The sequence below is a fragment of the Centroberyx gerrardi genome, chromosome 11 (assembly GCF_048128805.1).
Source record: "Centroberyx gerrardi isolate f3 chromosome 11, fCenGer3.hap1.cur.20231027, whole genome shotgun sequence".
NCBI lineage: Eukaryota > Metazoa > Chordata > Actinopteri > Beryciformes > Berycidae > Centroberyx > Centroberyx gerrardi.
In genome coordinates this window covers 1078049-1097141 of record NC_136007.1, presented here as the reverse complement: position 1 = coordinate 1097141, position 19093 = coordinate 1078049, and the positions used below count along the sequence as shown (strand labels likewise).

General features: G+C 40.8%; 1 protein-coding gene across 2 annotated transcripts; it reads right to left on the bottom strand.

The window, feature by feature from the left end:
• Nucleotides 1-3846: 3846 nt before the first annotated feature.
• Nucleotides 3847-17575, bottom strand: LOC144541749 (NLR family CARD domain-containing protein 3-like). 2 transcript variants are annotated; one of them, XM_078286626.1, is made up of 13 exons: nucleotides 17480-17575; nucleotides 17262-17375; nucleotides 16955-17033; nucleotides 16520-16748; nucleotides 14299-16102; nucleotides 13516-13689; nucleotides 12000-12173; nucleotides 11023-11196; nucleotides 8435-8608; nucleotides 7513-7686; nucleotides 5679-5852; nucleotides 5429-5475; nucleotides 3847-4738 (listed from the first exon to the last, which is right to left on the bottom strand). In XM_078286626.1, exons 1-13 carry the CDS (start codon nucleotides 17542-17544, stop codon nucleotides 4200-4202), a joined length of 3921 nt encoding a protein of 1306 aa, XP_078142752.1. In that variant the 5' UTR covers nucleotides 17545-17575; the 3' UTR covers nucleotides 3847-4199. The 2 variants fall into 2 exon arrangements, with proteins under 2 accessions (XP_078142752.1, XP_078142751.1); XM_078286625.1 differs by lacking the exons at nucleotides 7513-7686; nucleotides 8435-8608; nucleotides 11023-11196; nucleotides 12000-12173.
• Between the last annotated feature and the right edge of the window lie 1518 nt (nucleotides 17576-19093).

Below are 19093 nucleotides of genomic sequence, written 5' to 3'. Positions count from 1 at the left end.
TTGTCTCAGATCTGTTAACATTAGATCTCTTCCTCTTTGGTCCATTCTGTATCTGAGTAAAACATTTAGGCTGCACTGACTCCTCTGGACAAAACTCACATTAACTAGTTGGATGTTTCCTTACAATATGTAACGTTTTATTTAACCTGCTATGTCCAATTCTTAATTTCTTTATATTATGATCTCCTCCTTTTTGTTTTTTCCTCTACTCTTTACTATGCAAACTTTATTTTGTACAACATAAACACAGTATGTCTTCCCTTGTCATCTTCATCCCAGTATTCCTCACATTTTTGACCTGCCACCCTCCACAGCTGTTGAAATCTTCAAATCCAAACTCAAAACCTCTTTATTCTCACAGTCATACGACCAACCAGAGCACCGTCCAGCTGGGGACCGACAGTCTCTTCTTCTACCTTATCTTAGACAGCATTAACAGAGAAACCTGCTGGGACCCAGCAGTGCTGCCTGCTGTCCATCAGTCTGAGTTCAGATCCCTCTCTGCCTCCATAAAGCTCTCACAGAGAAAACAGACTCCTCCCCATCGGGGAATTGAACCCCGGTCTCCCGCGAGGAAGGAAGGTTTTTCCTGCCTAAACCCTCTAAATCCGTTTCCATTCATTCTCTATGGGAGCTCTGAAACTCTACGGATGCGATATATCTTTGGCCACAACGTGGGAGTCTATGGGCTGGTGGCGCTGTTTCCCTGCTGTAGCTTCTCACGTTCGTCTGACACACGAAAGGTCTGCGGTTCGAAACCGGGCGAAACCAACCTTATTCCATCCTGTAGAGCAGCCATTCCCAAACTTGAGAATGCCGCTGCCCAGTTTGAAATCTGAAAATCTTCCGCGGCCCACCCAACCCTTTAATCACAACTCTGATCAACACACGAGACTAAGATGAAGTATTTCCCTATATATTTTTTATTTCATAAACAGAACATGTGAACGTGGGCATATGGCAATGCAGTGCAAATTAATAATCCATCCACATACACGTAACAATTTGTAAAGCAACAAATTATTATATTATTTTATTACCAGAGTAATTATTATTATTATTATTAATTATTATTATATTAAATTAAGTGCAAATAGTGAATTGTTAAGCCCGTATCCTGGCTGTTTGACACTGGATAATAAAACGCTTATACATAAAATTTCACAATATCCAACCCAATATCAACATGAAGAAAAAACAGACTGAATTTTTACCATTTTTACTCTTCCCCCGCCAATGACGAGGTATTCCCTCAATTACAATTCCCCGCCAATGATGAGATATAAGAAACGGATCAAAAATAGGTCAGATAAATAGAATAGAGAGAATAACACGTAATTTAAATCCCATGGCTTTGTTTTATTAGTTCTGATTACTTTTTTTAATGCACACATTTAATCATAAATATTTTATTGTAATTTCAAACTTAATTACAAAAGTGTAAATTACAAACTTTGTATTTATTTATTGTAAATGACCTCTCACGGCCCACCTGCAGTACCTTCACGGCCCACCAGGGAGCCGCGGCCCACACTTTGGGAATCACTGCTGTAGGAGATTTGAATGAACAGGCTGATGAAACTGACTCTCTGAATAAAATCAAAGCAGACACAGTAGAATGTGAAAGACTCTGTCCATACAGACATGAAGAGCAGCGGCCACAACATCCATGATGGATGAGCAGATTCATGTTTGGATGGAAAGATGGAGGCAAGTTGTCTCCTGTTCCAAATCCTCCTTTTCCTCTCCTGTCTGAGCTCTACAACACAACTTTATTTCCACAGCACTTCTCTAAAATCACAGTTTACTAAGTGCTTTTTAAGAAAGTCTAAACACGTGTAGTAAAATATATATTTCCACATTACAGAGGCTTATTGTTTCTCCCCCTGGCCGGTAAAAGTGAGAACAGCGCCACGAGCCCATAGACTCCCATGTTGTGGCCAAAGATATATTGCATTCGTAGAGTTTCAGAACTCCCATAGAGAATGAATGGACATGTAACCTCGTCCCAACCTCTTGCACCTCTCCTCGTTAGTATAGTGGTGAGTATCCCCGCCTGTCAGTGACATTGTGTGTGTGTGTGTGCGTGCGTGTGTGCGTGTGTGTGTGTGTGTGTGTGTGTGTGTGTGTGCGTGCGTGCGTGTTCAAACCGTTCAAACCTGTTTACATACATAACATGACTCACCTGATGTGTATAAAAAACTCTTTTTTTCTTTTTCTTTTCTTCCGCTGCAGAAAGAAAGACAGACAGAGACTTGTAGCTCCACACTGGATCAACTTGTGGTTTTCAGTCTTTGTGTCTCATCTGACCTGATCCTGTCTGTCTCGACTCAGAGAGACTCGTGGAAACAGTTTTCTCTGACCGGACAGACCGAGCGGCCAACTCTCTCTGACAGATTACTGCCATGTCTGACCACTAGGGGGCAGAGCAGAGTTTTCCCACTTCATGTCTGTGTAAACCATGAAAAATCTGTTGTGCTGCTTCTTTACATTGTGTTGACTTTCATATTGTTGTCTTTACTAAGCTGTATTTTCTCAGTTTCCTCTGGTGATTAATGAAGCATCTTTTTATCTTCTAATTCTTCTATTTATCTATCTATAGCAATTTTTGATAACATGAACCTTTGACTAAGTTTGTTGTGTGTGTGTGTGTGTGTGTGTGTGTGTGTGTGTGTGTGTGATAAAACATGTTTGTACCTATGGGACCAGCTGCTGCTCATGGAGCTGAAGACAGTTTCAGCGTTGAGTCCATTAAACACAAATTCACTGCTGATCTGATATGCATCAATGCACATCGGTGCGTCATTTATATCAATGGACTGATCGAGCTGAACTGTCTTTGATGTTGCTGACGAAAATGATAGAATTTGAATCTGGGTGTTTTGGCACTGATGGAAGAACAGAAGAGATTTTTTGGTCTTGATTACCTGTTTCTATTTTTAGTCCAAGCTGCTGATTGTGTTGATGATATTGACATGAATGATATCAGACCTGCGCTCTTTATATACTGTATTTCTAACGGCATCTAGTGTCCATTCATTCTCTATGGGAGTTCTAAAACTGTACGGATGCGATATATTTTTGGCCACAACGTGGGAGTCTATGGGCTGGTGGCGCTGTTCCCTCTTTTACCGGCCAGGGAGAGAAACACTAAGCCTCCGTAATGTGGAAATATGGGAATACTAACTAGCCTGTCATCTTTCAGGAGCCATAAATATATTATTTCATTGCTTCTTTATATATGAATTATAGATACACAGAATGGACTAAAAAATAAATAAATAAAAACAGGATTTGCTTGTAAATGAAGTGGACTCAAAGTCTTCAGTCCACCAAAGTGTCTATACTACTCTTCATCTCTGATTAAAGGGACATTCAACCAGAATGAACGTTTAGGTTGTTATTCTTCAAATTATGAAATATAAAAAAAAATGATGTTATGATTTCTGAAGATCAATCAGAATGCAATCCTCTGACATGACTGATCTTGTGTCAGACTCAATGAGGAACTGTCTGTGCTTTGATTGGTCAGGATTTAAATAGGTTTGGTCCATCAGCTGCTGGTTGGATGTTGGTCGACTGCCTGTTGGAAAACTTTTACACAAAATGTGACTCTGCTCTTTCTTTAAGGTGACTTTGTATTTTGTTTTCTTACATTGTTGTATGATGTCTGTGACTTTTATGTTTGTCATGATGCTGCTTTCTTGACCAGGTCTGCCTTGACAGAAGAGACACAACTTATAAAACAACTGAAAAATATATCTGTTTATTTTAAGGAAACATAAGTACACATTAAAGTCAACAAATTATGTTTAAAACAATGCTTGCTTGAAAAGAAGATCAAACAATGTTCATTTAACTTTATTTCTGGGAAACAATTGTAGAAAACAAGACAGATGGAGTGGTGAGATTAATTAAATACCAAATAAAACAAAAGTCCAAAGGGAAGATATTTTAACCTGTCAATCATCAAAAACAGATTTTCAGATGAACAACAACTTGATTCTTTCCGGTTAAATATCTGATTTATTTCACTTTCCATATAAAATGTACACAAAATACAAACATTAATATTCTGTCTTTGTGTGTGTGTTTGTGTGTGTGTGTGTGTGTGTGTGTGTGTGTGATCCTGTACAGAGTGAACCATCATCTCAGCAGCTGTCTTTGGTCAGCAGTGTGAGTGTTTCTCTCTCCCTCCTCTATCTGACAAGAGACACTGAGGAACCAGACCCAGACCAGAACCCAAACCCAAACCCAGGGTAGAGTGGTTCAGTGAATGTGGAGTGGAAGGTGTGGATGTGGATCAGTGTGTCAGAGGAAACTCTGTAGAAGGACAGAGAGCCAGCAGACCAGTCCAGATACACTGCTACTCTGTTAGAGTCAGAGGAGGAGAGGGAAGGTATGTATGTTCTTCTGTTATTGTGCCAGGCAAGGTAACCAAGATCAGAGCAGAACAGACTCCAGGACTTTCTATTCCCTCCAATCCAGCAGTCAACACTGGTTCCTCTCCTTCTGGTTCCTCTGTAAGTCACTCCTATATGAACCTTTCCTTCCCACTTGACCTCCCAGTAACAGCGACCAGTCAGACCATTTCTACACAGCAGCTGTTTCCAGTAGTCAAATCTCTCTGGGTGATCAGGATATGGCTGCTGCTCTCTCACTGTCACCTTTCTGTTGTCTTCAGACAGGAAGAGGTTTCTGTGTGCTGTGTTTGGGTCCAGAGTGAGTTCACAGGCATCTGATGAGAGAACAAGACTCAATACAGCAGCAGCTTCTCATCTAATACACCTGTTGTGTTTATTATTTGTTGAATTATTAACAGTTTGACAATTAATTTCTCAACACTTTCATGATGACACATTGTGTCGGCCATCCTCTTTATTCACAGTTGGATTTGAATGAATGGACGTCACATACTGCTGTGTAAATGAACTTTCTATCATTAACAGCCATTTATACAAAAACTAAATTAGATTTAGACTTTATATATTTCGTTATAGATATGATGATAATTCTGTGTTACTATTATTTCCAAACTTATTTGGTTGGTGAAATCTATATTCACAAAATTCTTAATGTATGATATTAATTGCCTTAAATTGATGCTCCTCACTCATTCATTCATAATAAACATCATCATGTCATCATGCTTGTTTAATTTACTGGAGAGAAAAAACTGTTTAACTTGAGAGCAAACTATTTGCTTTTGCAGACAGTGCTTCACTGGATTCTTGTATAATTATGTAAATAGTAAAATTAAGATCATGGAGTAAAGAATGTCTTTGTAGTCACACATCAGCTATATGTTTTTTGGGGGTTCAACAGTTAAAAGCAGCTCAGGACATACAGAAGAAACTGCAACTACACCATGTAAATAGCTGAATGTGTGTTGCTGTGTTTTCATGAATCAAACTAAATACACACTTACACTTCCTCACGCCTGGTTTCAGCCTCTGCACTCCACCATGGTCCACACTGGGGGAATAAACAAAGTCAGACCAGCAGATTCTCTTTGATGATGGAAACATGGACATTTAATAACCTTCAATATGAAGGATTTTCCATACAGCATCAGTCATATCTCCTGTTAAACATTAATCAATACTCCTCATCTTCTCAGTGTGACAGAGAAAATGTGTGTGACTCTCAGCCTTCTAGCAGACGTTGCCTCTCCATACCTGAGAGAGTCCAGTCTCCAGTGTGGATCCTCCAGTCCAGCAGAGAGCAGCTTCACTCCTGAGGCTCCTGGATGATTGTAGCTCAGGTCCAGCTCTCTCAGATGGGAGGGGTTGGAGCTCAGAGCTGAGGCCAGAGAAGCACAGCCTTCCTCTGTGAGCAGACAGAATGACAGCCTACACACACACACACACACACACACACACACACACACACACACACACACACACACAAACACACACACACACACACACACACACACACACACAGGTAAAATATTTATTTAATTATTTATTTATTCACATAAATACAAGCATACAAAGGACATAAACACTATTAATGCAGTCAGATATTAGGAGTCAGTCAGTTACAGAAGTGCCTAATTGGCAACCACATTGGTGCAGACACACAGGATGAAAACAGTGGCAGGTCGAGGGATAATAGACAGAATCCACTTCATAGGTATAAAAAGCAACGCCTTCTCCATATTGAGCGGCTACCAATAACAGCAGATACTGAACAATACCTCGCTAACTGCTTGGCCCTTCTCTTAGGGAGACCAGCCATCTGAAGCCCCGCCCCTCCAGCTCGTCACATGACCCAGGCTGCCAAATATGAAAACTAAAAATTTGCACTTGTAGCCCAGCTGTGAAATGGTCTGCTCCAGCTGTTGATATTTCAGCATCTTAGTTAGAAAGGCTTCCTCTAGGCTGTAGTCAAAAGTACAGCCGACCTCTAGAATGAACACCTCTCTAAGATTTTCATTGACAACAACAACATCGGGAGTGCTAGCTGTAATATTAGAAAACACTTCTGAATCCTCACTACACAGACTGAACATGCTCGGCTTCACAGCAGAATGATTATAAAGCATTATAGAAGACCTGAAGATAGATGTGATATCTTTTGATATCAGATCCACTATTCTGTGGTGCCTACATATGTAAAGCCCCCCCCCCTCCCCCCTGTATACATGGCAACCATTTAAGATGTGGGACATGGTTTCAGCTATCTGTTCGTGACGATGGTGTTTACAGTGAGGAGCATGACTGTCAGGAAGCCAGATGGAAAGATTAAGCTTACTTGGTAAAAACTGTAATCTTGCTTTTATAGTGAAGATGACGATGCTCTCATCTATAGCTACACTTTAAACACTGTGTGTGAGACAGAGTGATCTGCAGCAGGGAGACATGCTGCTTCCCTTCAAGTTTCAACTCAGTCCAGCGTTGCCGTTGTCTCTGTTGTCGCCCTCAAGAGGCGACCTCGGGCATTTGTTAGTGGAAGTTGATGTTCTGTTCCACCGACCTTCACAGTCGCTCTCACAGAGATACTGGGGTCAGATATAACCTCCTCCGAGACATTCACTGCCTCGAAGTTAGACCCTACCCACTCCAGAGTAACTTTTGCCCAGCCACAGAGGTCTAGATAGAGAGAGGTCTCTAGAACACTACTCTCAAATTAATTGGGATACTGCAGTCTAATGCTAGCAAAAACTGTGACCATCACAAATACAAATAGTTGATCACATGATCTGCTTTGTGGTTTTATTTGGTCCATTCGGAGAGTTCTTGACTGAATTTGTGACAGAATCTTAGAAGTCCTTTCTGATATTTCAGGTTTCAACAACAGAGGAAACGAGGAGAGGAAATAATGAAATCTAATCAGGGAAAGCAGTTCACAGAACGTAGAAACTAAAGCTAAATGTTGGTATCACAACTGGTTTGAGAATCACATGAGCAGAAAAATCCTACACAGGTCAGGTGTTTATTCACTGACATTAACCTGCATGTAAAGCAGGTTAATGGTCATGTGTTGAACATGTTGAGGAATCCTGACCTGAGAGTCTCCAGTCTACAGTGTGGACTCTCCAGTCCAGCAGAGAGCAGCTTCAGTCCTGAATCCTGCAGGTCGTTGTTACTCAGGTCCAGCTCTCTCAGACTAGAGGACTGGGAGCTGAGAACTGAGGCCAGAGCTTCACAGCTTCTCTCTGACAGCTGACAGACACTCAGCCTGAAGAAGAGTTAGTGATGAAGACAAGCAAGAACTTTGAAAATATTTCTTTTTTATCTTCTGTATACTGATTTGGATAAATACATCCACCAAATGGTATATGCTATGTTATGCTTTACAAAAAGCACAAAGAAGAACAGTAAGATATATAAAGCAGATTTAAAGTGTTTTAAAATTCCACAGTCTAGAGGCCCTGATGGCAAAAGTGTTTTCACCTTCAGTCTTGAGTCTAGACTGAAGGAAAGTCAGAAGGATCCAAAGATCTCAGCTTGCTCTCTGGCTCAAAGGGAACTAAGAGCTCTGCAGTGTAACTCATGGACAAAACTAGTCATGCTTAAATGTGATCAGTGAAATCTTAATATTAATTCTGTATCCAAGGGTAACCCAGTGGAGAGATGCTAAACTTGGGGATATATGATCTCTTCTTAACACTAGTTAAAATCATAGCTACTTGATTCTGAAAAAGCTGGAGATGTGACAGTGAATTATGGCTGAGAGGAATAGAGAGAGGTGCAGTAATCACATGAATTTGGATCAGAAAAAACAAGTGCTGGAAAAATCCAACTTTCTATCCAGTGAAATTGAAATTGAAAATGCTGATGTAAAATGGCTCTGAAATCCTCATAACTGGCATAGTCATCCTTAGCAGATTGAAGAATCCTGACATGAGAGACTGTTTTGAGAGAAAGGACCTTAGTTTGGAGAAATGTGTCAAATCAATTAAAAACCAACTGTGAATGGATCTGACCTGAGAGTCTCCAGTCTACAGTGTGGACTCTCCAGTCCAGCAGAGAGCAGCTTCAGTCCTGAATCCTGCAGGTCGTTGTTACTCAGGTCCAGCTCTCTCAGACTAGAGGACTGGGAGCTGAGAACTGAGGCCAGAGCTTCACAGCTTCTCTCTGACAGCCGACAGATACTCAGCCTGAAGAAGATTTAGTGATGAAGACAAACAACTTCAAAAATATTCCTTTTTTCTTTTTTCTTCTGCAGTGGAACTCATGGACAAAACTAGTCATGCTTAAATCTGATCAGTGAAACCTTAAAGCTACACCAGTGCCTGAAATGGGCCGGTACTCACCGGTACTGAGTACCGGCACATCTGATTTTTGTCCACATGAGTACCCTTACTTCTTATTGCGTACCTTCACTTCTGATTTTTGTCCACATGAGTACCCTTACTTCTTATTCCGTACCGCCACTTCCTGCTACGCCGTAGTTGAATGAAGAGAGTATCTCCGTATGAAAAAAGTGCACCATAGATTTGATAGGGCTTCATTTAAGCAGACAGCGTCCTACAGACTGAAGGCAGCTCTGCTCACACACGGTGAATCAGACTGCAGCCGAAAACAAAGCTGCATAGATCAAGTGAAGAGGTGTCACTCTGGACCTAAATTAAATAGGCTCTTGTAATTACGTGTTCTGCAGTATTAAAACCATTCTACTGAAGTTTTGCCCCGCAAAGGCAGATTATAAAGATTATAATGGCTTACATTCTGATGCAGGACTTTGTGGGCAAAACGACAATGGAATGATATTAATTGTGTAGAAAAAATAAATACATTTATATTGTGAGCAGAGTGATGCCTCTTCACTTGATCTGATGGAGCAGAACAGTCAGTGGAGCACAGGGCCGTTAAAGTGTCAATCATGAAGAAATTCATGGTAATCAAACGCCAATATGTCCAATCAGCACTACTGGTCAGGTGCCGATAGAGAGAGAAAAAAAAATAGAAGATGTGCAAGCACAAATGAAAGGTATGTTATTGCGCCAAGGAGGAATAAATGTATGTAAAAAGTTACATAATGCTAGTTTTCTTATATCATGACTGTCAACAACAAAAGGTCAATATTGCTTTGTTGCCACTACCTCCAAAAAGCACAGACAGCTCTGTCCGTCAGTTATATAAAGACAATATTGGCCTCTGTCTATTTGCATCAGTCTTCTGTATGCTTGTAAGTATGTAATCTTTCTCTGATGTAATCTTTCTCTGATGTAATCTTTCTCTGATATTATTACAGCACTAACCCAGCACATTTTTCTGTGTTGATTTTTTTAAAATGGCAAGGTAGGTTAGGACTAGTTGATTTGCAGCTAAACTGACTGCAGTCTTGTTTCATTTTCAGTTGGTTTTATTGTAGCATATATGCAATATTATATTTGTATGTAATGAAATGCATACAAAAATACATTTGAAGTGGGATATATTACCAAGATATGCGTATAAATATAAATATGTCCAAGACACATGCGATGCTCATGTCATGCAACTGCTGAATTAGGGTACTGGCACCTTTTTTGGTCCAATTCAGGCACTGAGCTACACTAAGCAATTTTCTGACCACTAGAGGGAGACAGCAACCTCAACACATTTTGTAAACACACAGCAAAACTGCTGGATGACGGAAGCCCCTAAGGACAAACCGTGCATAAAGGCTAATGGCTCAAATAAACGTACCTACGGAGAAATATCTCCGGTTACCAGTCTCACTTTGCCAGATTTTTCTCCTCCTGAAGGTCACATGTCCCACAATGACAAGTGAAGAGGCAGGTAGCAAGTTTACTACTTGAAAACGTTTACTCGCTCCCTTCATCGATTCGCCATTACCAGAATTATTTTCAGGGAGGGGAGGGGGCAAGCGAGGAGACAAGCTAGTTTTAAAAAAAGGAAAAGCTACAACTCGGGCCGAACATGACAACAAGCCTCAGGAAAGAGGTGAAAACAACAACACAGCTGCTGCTGTGTGATATTTGTTTATATCATTACATCTCACGGAAATCTCCACGTAGCACACATTAGCTTCAGGACTGGTTACAGGGTCGAAAATGGCATAGTCATGCTTTAAATGTGATCAGTGAAATCTTAATATTAATTCTGTATCTAACTGGTAACCAGTGGAGAGATGCTAAACTTGGGGATATATGATCTCTTCTTAGCACTAGTTAAAATCCAAGCTGCTGTAATCAGAACAAGTTGGAGATGTGACAGTGAATTATGATGGAGACAGGAATACAGAGAAGTGCAGTCATCTAAATGACATGATATCAGAGCAGTGACAATCTTCTCTAAATCCTTCATGTTCATGGATGTGTATATGAATTTGGATCAGAAAAAAACAAGTGCTGGAAAAATCCCAAACTTTCTATCCAGTGAAATTGAAATTGAAAATGCTACAATGATACAAAATATCTCTGAAATCCTGATGTATAACTGGCATGGTCACACTTTGCAGATGAAGAATCCTGACCTGAGAGACTGTTTTGAGAGAAAGGATCTTAGTTTGGAGAAATGTGTCAAGTCAAATGTGTCAATTAATAAACCTGTGAATGGATCTGACCTGAGAGTCTCCAGTCTACAGTGTGGACTCTCCAGTCCAGCAGAGAGCAGCTTCAGTCCTGAATCCTGCAGGTTGTTGTTACTCAGGTCCAGCTCTCTCAGACTAGAGGACTGGGAGCTGAGAACTGAGGCCAGAGCTTCACAGCTTCTCTCTGACAGCTGACAGACACTCAGCCTTAATGGACATGAAAATATATGGAAATGTTATTCTCTTATATTTAATGTCATGATTGTCTGTTTTTTGGACACTGCTTTCATATTACTACTAATGATTAACTGTATTTATGTCGCCCTTATCTAAAAGCAGAGTTTACAGTGTGCTTCGCATGGTGCTGTAGCTCACTGAGCTGAGTGTAGCACCAACAATGCCAGAGATGCTGGTTTGATTCCCACATGATGATGATGATCTTCTCTAAATCATCCAGGTTACTGGCTGTGTCAGAATAAAACACATTCTGGAAAATTCCAAGATCTATTTTGAGTAAAATTGAAAATACACAAGTCTAATGGCTTCTTACAGTGTCACTTTGAATATTCAGTAATCCTGCAAGATACTGTTTTGGGAGAATGGACCTAGTTTGGAGAAATGTGTCAAATCAATTGAGAGAAACTGTGAATGGATCTGACCTGAGAGTCTCCAGTCTACAGTGTGGACTCTCCAGTCCAGCAGAGAGCAGCTTCAGTCCTGAATCCTGCAGGTTGTTGTTACTCAGGTCCAGCTCTCTCAGACTAGAGGACTGGGAGCTGAGACCTGATGACAACTCCTTACAGCATTTCTTTGTGAGCTTGTTTTGATTCAACCTGAAAAAACAGATAGAAATGTTTTACTTGTTCGACTTGTTTGACAAATGCAGAAAAATTATGATTACAAAAAAACAAAAACAAAAAAAAACAACAACCACAAATCCATAATAAAACAGCATACAATGGTATAGTTACAACCTATTGTTACACAAAAGCATCATAACCTGATCTTACCTGAGAGTCTCCAGTCTACAGTGTGGACTCTCCAGTCCAGCAGAGAGCAGCTTCAGTCCTGAATCCTGCAGGTCGTTGTTACTCAGGTCCAGCTCTCTCAGACTAGAGGACTGGGAGCTGAGAACTGAGGCCAGAGCTTCACAGCTTCTCTCTGACAGCTGACAGACACTCAGCCTGAAGAAGAATTACTGATGAAGATGAACAACTTTGAAAATATTTATTTTTTTCTTCTGTATATTTTGGATAAATACATCCACCAAATGGTGTATGCTATGTTTTGCGTTACAAAAAGCCACAAAGAAGAACAGTAAGATATATAAAGCAGATTTAAAGTGTTTTTAAATTCCACAGTCTAGAGGCCCTGATGGCAAAAGTGTTTTCACCTTCAGTCTTGAGTCTAGACTGAAGTAAAGTCAGAAGGATCCAAAGATCTCAGCTTGCTCTCTGGTTCAAAGCGAACTAAGAGCTCTGCAGTCGAACTCATGGACAAAACTAGTCATGCTTTAAATGTGATCAGTGAAATCTTAAAGCTACACTAAGCAATTTTCCGACCACTAGAGGGAGACAGCAACCTCAACACATTTTGTAAACACACACAGCAAAACTGCTGGATGATGGAAGCCCTTAAGGACAAACCGTGCATAAAGGCTAATGGCTCAAATAAACGTACCTACAGAGAAACATCTCGGGTTACCAGTCTCACTTTGCCAGATTTTTCTCCTGCTGAAGGTCACATGTCCCACAATGACAAGTGAAGAGGCAGGTAGCAAGTTTACTACTTGAAAACGTTTACTCGCTCCCTTCATCGATTCACCATTACCAGAATTATTTTCAGGGAGGGGAGGGGGCAAGAGAGGAGACAAGCTAGTTTTAAAAAAAGGAAAAGCTACAACTCGGGCGAACATGACAACAAGCCTCAGGAAAGAGGTGAAAACAACAACACAGCTGCTGCTCTGTGAATATTTGTTTATATCATTACGTCTCACGGATATCTCCACGTAGCACACGTTAGCTTCAGGACTGGTTACAGGGTCGGAAATCGCTTATTGCAGGTTTAATATTAATTCTGTATCTAACTGGTAACCAGTGGAGAGATGCTAAACTTGGGGATATATGATCTCTTCTTAGCACTAGTTAAAATCCAAGCTGCTGTAATCAGAACAAGCTGGAGATGTGACAGTGAATTATGATGGAGACAGGAATACAGAAGTCATCTAAATGACATGATATCAGAGCAGTGACAATCTTCTCTAAATCCTTCATGTTCATAGCTGTGTATATGAATTTGGATCAGAAAAAAACAAGTGCTGGAAAAATCCCAAACTTTCTATCCAGTGAAATTGAAATTGAAAATGCCGATACAAAATATCTTTGAAATCCTGATGTATAACTGGCATGGTCACACTTTGCAGATTGAAGAATCCTGACCTGAGAGAGTTTTGAGAGAAAGGACCTTAGTTTGGAGAAATGTGTCAAGTCGAATGTGTCAATTAATAAAACTGTGAATGGATCTGACCTGAGAGTCTCCAGTCTACAGTCTGGACTCCCCAGTCCAGCAGAGAGCAGCTTCAGTCCTGAATCCTGCAGGTCGTTGTTACTCAGGTCCAGCTCTCTCAGACTAGAGGACTGGGAGCTGAGAACTGAGGCCAGAGCTTCACAGCTTCTCTCTGACAGCTGACAGCCGGTCAGCCTGAAGAAGAGTTAGTGATGAAGATGAACAAGAACTTTGAAAAAAACAAAAAAAACAAAAAAACAATATATATATATATATATATATATATATATATATATATATATATATATATATATATATATTAAGTCCAATTCCAAAATCACATAAAAATGACTCCAGAGTTCCACTTAATTATAGAGGTATTAGTCTGATGAGCACTGTTTATAAAACGTAGCATTCCTCCATACTCAATGAGAAACTTTAATGGTCTTCTTAGAAAAGAGACATCTGCTGGCAGAAGAGCAGAATGGCTTCTGTAAGGCCGGAGCTTGTATTGATCACATTTATTCCATAAAGAAATAGACTACAGAACAATAAAACTACTTTCTAGTTTTAGAAATGTAGTACACACCCAGGGCTCCCAGCCTTGCCCTATATGGTGATTTTTTTGTTTGAAAATCACTGTGTTCTCATGTGGGATGGGCCATTAATTTTGCATGACATGAAAAGAAAATCATAAATTCATATAATAACGATAATAATCATATATAATAATGAACTAGAATAAACAATAAATAGAAAAGATCATATTATGTATTTAATATATCGAGTTATCGATGCACTTACACAGATTTATCTGAGGCTTTGACCACTGGCAGCAGCCTCAGAAGAGCCTCCTCTGAAGCAGAGTATTTCTTCAGGTCAAACACGTCCAGCTCTTCTTCTGATGACAGTAAGATGAAGACCAGAGCCGACCACTGAGCAGGGGAGAGTCTGGCTCTGGAGAGACTTCCTGATCTCAGGTACTGTTGGATCTCCTCCACTAGAGAACGGTCATTCAGCTCATTCAGACAGTGGAACAGATTGATGCTTCTCTCTGGAGAGGGATTCTTCTTGATCTTCTTCTTGATGTACTGGACTGTTTTCTGATTGGTCTGTGAGCTACTTCCTGTCTGTGTCAGCAGGCCTCGTAGGAGAGTCTGACTGGTCTGCAGTGAAAGACCCAGGAGGAAGCGGAGGAACAAGTCCAGGTGTCCATTTGGACTCTGTAAGGCCTTGTCCACAGCACTCTGGTAGAGGTGATTTAGTTTAGACTTGTCTGTTAACAGTGCAGACCGCCAGGATGTTGATTGTGGTCCTGACAGCAGATTGACACCAGAGTCGATGAATGAGACGATGACATGAACAGCAGCCAGAAACTCCTGAATGCTCAGATGGACAAAGCAGAAGACCTTGTCCTGGTTCAGCCCTCGCTCCTCTTTAAAGATCTGTGTGAACACTCCTGAGTACACTGAGGCTGCTCTGATATCAATGCCACACTCTGTCAGGTCGGCTTCATAGAAGATCAGGTTGCCTTTCTCCAGCTGCTCAAAAGCCAGTTTTCCCAGAGAGAGAATCATCTTCCTGCTCTCTGTATTCCAGTGTCGATCTGTCTCAGCTCTCCCATGATACTTGACATTCCCCTGTTTGGACTGAACCACCAGGAAGTGGATGTACATCTCAGTCAGGGTCTTGGGCAGGTCTCCTCTCTCACTGGTTTTCAACACATGGTCCAGAACTGTAGCAGTGATCCAGCAGAAGACTGGGATGTGGCACATGATGTGGAGGCTTCGTGAAGTCTTGATGTGGGAGATGATTCTGCTGGCCTGCTCCTCATCTCTGAATCTCTTCCTGAAGTACTCCTCCTTCTGTGGGTCAGTGAAGCCTCTCACCTCTGTCACCATGTCAACGCACTCAGGAGGGATCTGATTGGCCGCTGCAGGTCGTGTGGTGATCCAGAGGCGAGCAGAGGGAAGCAGTTTCCCCTTGATGAGGTTTGTCAGCAGCACATCCACTGAGGTCGACTCTGTAACATCAGTCAGGATCTCGTTGTTCTGGAAGTCTAGAGGAAGTCGACACTCATCCAGACCGTCAAAGATGAACACAACCTGGAACTTGTCAAACCTGCAGATTCCTGCTTCTTTGGTCTCAGTAAAGAAGTGATGAAGAAGTTCCACCAAGCTGAACTTTTTCCCTTTCAGCAGATTCAGCTCTCGGAAAGTGAATGGAAATGTGAACTGTATATCCTGGTTGGCTTTGTCTTCAGCCCAGTCCAGAGTGAACTTCTGTGTTAAGACTGTTTTCCCAATGCCAGCCACTCCCTTTGTCATCAATGTTCTGGTTGGTTTATCTCTTCCAGGTAAGGGTTTAAAGATGTCTTCACATTTGATTGTTGTTTCTGGTCTCACTGGTTTCCTGGATGCTGCTTCAATCTGTCTGACCTCATGTTCATCATTGACCTCTCCACTCTCTCCCTCTGTAATGTGGAGCTCTGTGTAGATCTGATTCAGAAGTGTTGGGTTTCCTGCTTTAGCAATCCCCTCAAACAAAGACTGAAACTTCTGCTTCAGAATAGACTTCTGTTTATGTTGGCAGATGGCAGCAAGAGTTTCTGAAAGGAAAAACAACAAATAATATCAATAAATGGATGTTATATTAAATGTGAGAAATGTGAATATTTTCCTGATAAATTTGTTGAGTTCACAACTCCATGGTATCTATTTAGATTATTATTGATGGGTGGAAAAACGGGTCCTGACTGTGTGTGCAGCTAAATGTGAAAGGCAACTTTTGGTGTGTTGTTTTTTTTTATGTAAACCACTGTGTTCAGCACTTTACACAGACATTAACAAATCAATAATTTAACCAGATTATCCATGGGGATTGTGCTCATGTACCTTCCAATCTGTTATTGAAGAGATGTAGTTTTAGAAATGTTTGTATTTACAGCAGAGGTTAGAAATTCAAACATTTCCATCTTCCACCATCTCCCCTCTCCATCATGTTAAACCTGTTAAAAGCCTCTTACTGCTCTGCAGAGAGTCAGCCAGCTCCTCCTGCTTCATTCTCCTCAGGAACTGCAGTGTGATCTTCAGAAAAGCCTCTCTGCTGCTCCTCCTCTGCTCTTCCTCCTCACCGTCCACCACCTCCTCATCCTCCCTCTGCCTCTCTGAGCATTCTGGGTAATCTAAACTCAGAACCCTCTGGAAACTTTTCAGCTCGTTCTTCACAAAAGTGACTATCTTCTCCTCAAGCAGCTGGAACAGAATATAATATACAATTTAAACGTCCATACTAAAATCTGGACACAAAATCAAACACAAAACACAAAATCAAATCCATCTTGCAGAGACTGAAAGCCCACTGGTCTAAAGAGTGCAGCATGGAGACTATAATGACCAGAATGGTTGTTTTGCATTTCACTTGATGGTGAAGTACAAGGTGCTGATGTACATTTACACACCATAAATATGGAGTCCAGGTCTGTTTGATGCTCCTGGGCAGACTGACCACTGGGAACCTCTGACCTCTCCTGGTGGACTCTGTGGAGAAGACATGATGTATTAGGTCATATAATGTCACACACACACACACACACACACACACACACACGATGAACTCAACTGTCAATGCTGCTCTGATTATTGGATGTGATGTTTTGAAAGAAGAAATTCAATACACAGAGTATGAAGGTCGAACCAATTCTATATCTGATGACTGTGAATCTGACAACAGCAAACACATCTGTTGTTATCATCAGTTTTAAATACCTTCGATCAATAGAGTGGTGTCCATCTTTGAACTCAATAGGTTCCATCATAGACCGGTCGCTCTTCATGGACACACAGCTGGGTTCAGGGGAGTCTGGTCTCTCCTGCTGGATCCTGATATAAACATATTATGAACATAGTGAAGGTATCTGGGTCTTTATGAAGAAGACAATTCTGCTTTTCATTAATCCTACCATACAGAGAAAATAATGACTTACTTATTTTCAGGAGGATGTTTATCTTTAAATTTAAAAGGTAGATCCATAGACCGGTCGCTCTTCATGGACACACAGCTGGGATCAGGGGAGTCTGGTCTCTCCTGCTGGACTGGGCTTCAACACAACAGAGACAGAGCTTTTACTCTGAATAATGATGCTGTAATGATTTCACTGCTGAGCTCTGAGATGGAGAACAGTCATGGACAGTTAGAGATCCTCATCTTACCTCTTAGCTTTGGTCCGGCTGTCATGTTCCCCAGACAGAGTGGTTTTAGAGGGAGGGAGCCCCTCCTCTCTCTCCTCAGACTGACTCATAGTAGAGCGAACACCTTTACACAAACACACTGGGCTGATTCATGACAACAAGGTTTCCATCACAGGATATATTATTTCAAAAGCTGATTCTTCCTGTCAGTACCATGTCACTTATACAGAGTGTAGTAATACTCAGACCAGCTGCCCTTTACATCAAATACACTGAGCAGGTTCATCTAGAAAGGATTTTTAAACCTCTGGGACAGTTGAATCAAAGGAAGTGTGTTTTAGTATTTTCAAGGTGTCAGTGTTTTGCTCACTTGGTGTATCAACAGTGGAAGAAATGAAATGCACTTCAGTCAAGCTGATCCAACCTGTCAGACTAGTTCTGAGACTTCCTGCATCTTTCACCAATCAAATGAGTTGAGATTACAATAAAAAGTTGGTCATTGTAAAGAAATTGATCTAAATTGAGTCTAAATGTGCGCATCATGTCATGTCTGTCATTTGGCGATACACAGACCAGTAAACAGCAGCATTATACTCAATCTGACAGAGACAACTGCTGTGGAAACTAAAGTGAAACTTAAAACTCTACAATTTGCTCCAAACTCAAATGTGTTTAACATGATTTATAAAAAGTAACTTGACAGTTTTTAGTCAGACACTTATAAAACTACTCAACACTCAAAAGCACAGAGTGCAGTGTAAAGACTAACATCCACCCTCCCACTCCCCACCCCTCCACACACACACACACACACACACACACACACACACACACACACACACACACACACACACACACACACAAAACAACCACTGTAACAAGTAAATTATCAGCCTGTGGAAAAACTGCAGGGTCTTTACCTGGTGAACTCACATCCAGATCAAATCAAAGAGACTTTCTAGCTTCATCTGTAGAGGAAACACTGAGAGAGAAGACGCTGCTTTTTCTCCTTCGTCAGTTCTGCTTGTCTGAACATTTCACCTGAGGGTGTGGTCACATCCTCATAACTTCACTATCAAGCATCAGTATGACATCAAACCTTTCATGAAAATAATAATAATAATGATTTTAATAATAATAATAACGCACACAGTGAACCGACTCCAGACTAACATGGAAGCATTATATTATTAAAAAAAATAAAGCTTTCCTGCACAGTAATCCTGTTCTCTCTAAGAAGTTAAACAAACTTCTGCCTCCACTGTTACCCATAAAAGTCAGTAAACTCTTTAAATACATACATGCATACAGTTCAATTAATTATACAATCAATATGAAAAATAGATGATCAAAAAGTCACTATCAAAGATAAATCAACGTACCAGCTTCCCCCACTCAGTACGGATTAC

Bases quoted from the DNA above. Each gene is read 5' to 3' on its own strand.
- LOC144541749 (XM_078286626.1), bottom strand. From the start codon at position 17,544: ATGAAGAGCGACCGGTCTATGGATCTACCTTTTAAATTTAAAGATAAA. The intron at 13,690-14,298 runs GTAAGTGCATCG...ACTCTTCTTCAG, and splicing joins AAAGCCTCAGATAAATCTGT to GCTGACCGGCTGTCAGCTGT. The intron at 5,853-7,512 runs GTCAGGATTCCT...GTGTGTGTGTAG, and splicing joins TGTAGACTGGAGACTCTCAG to GCTGTCATTCTGTCTGCTCA.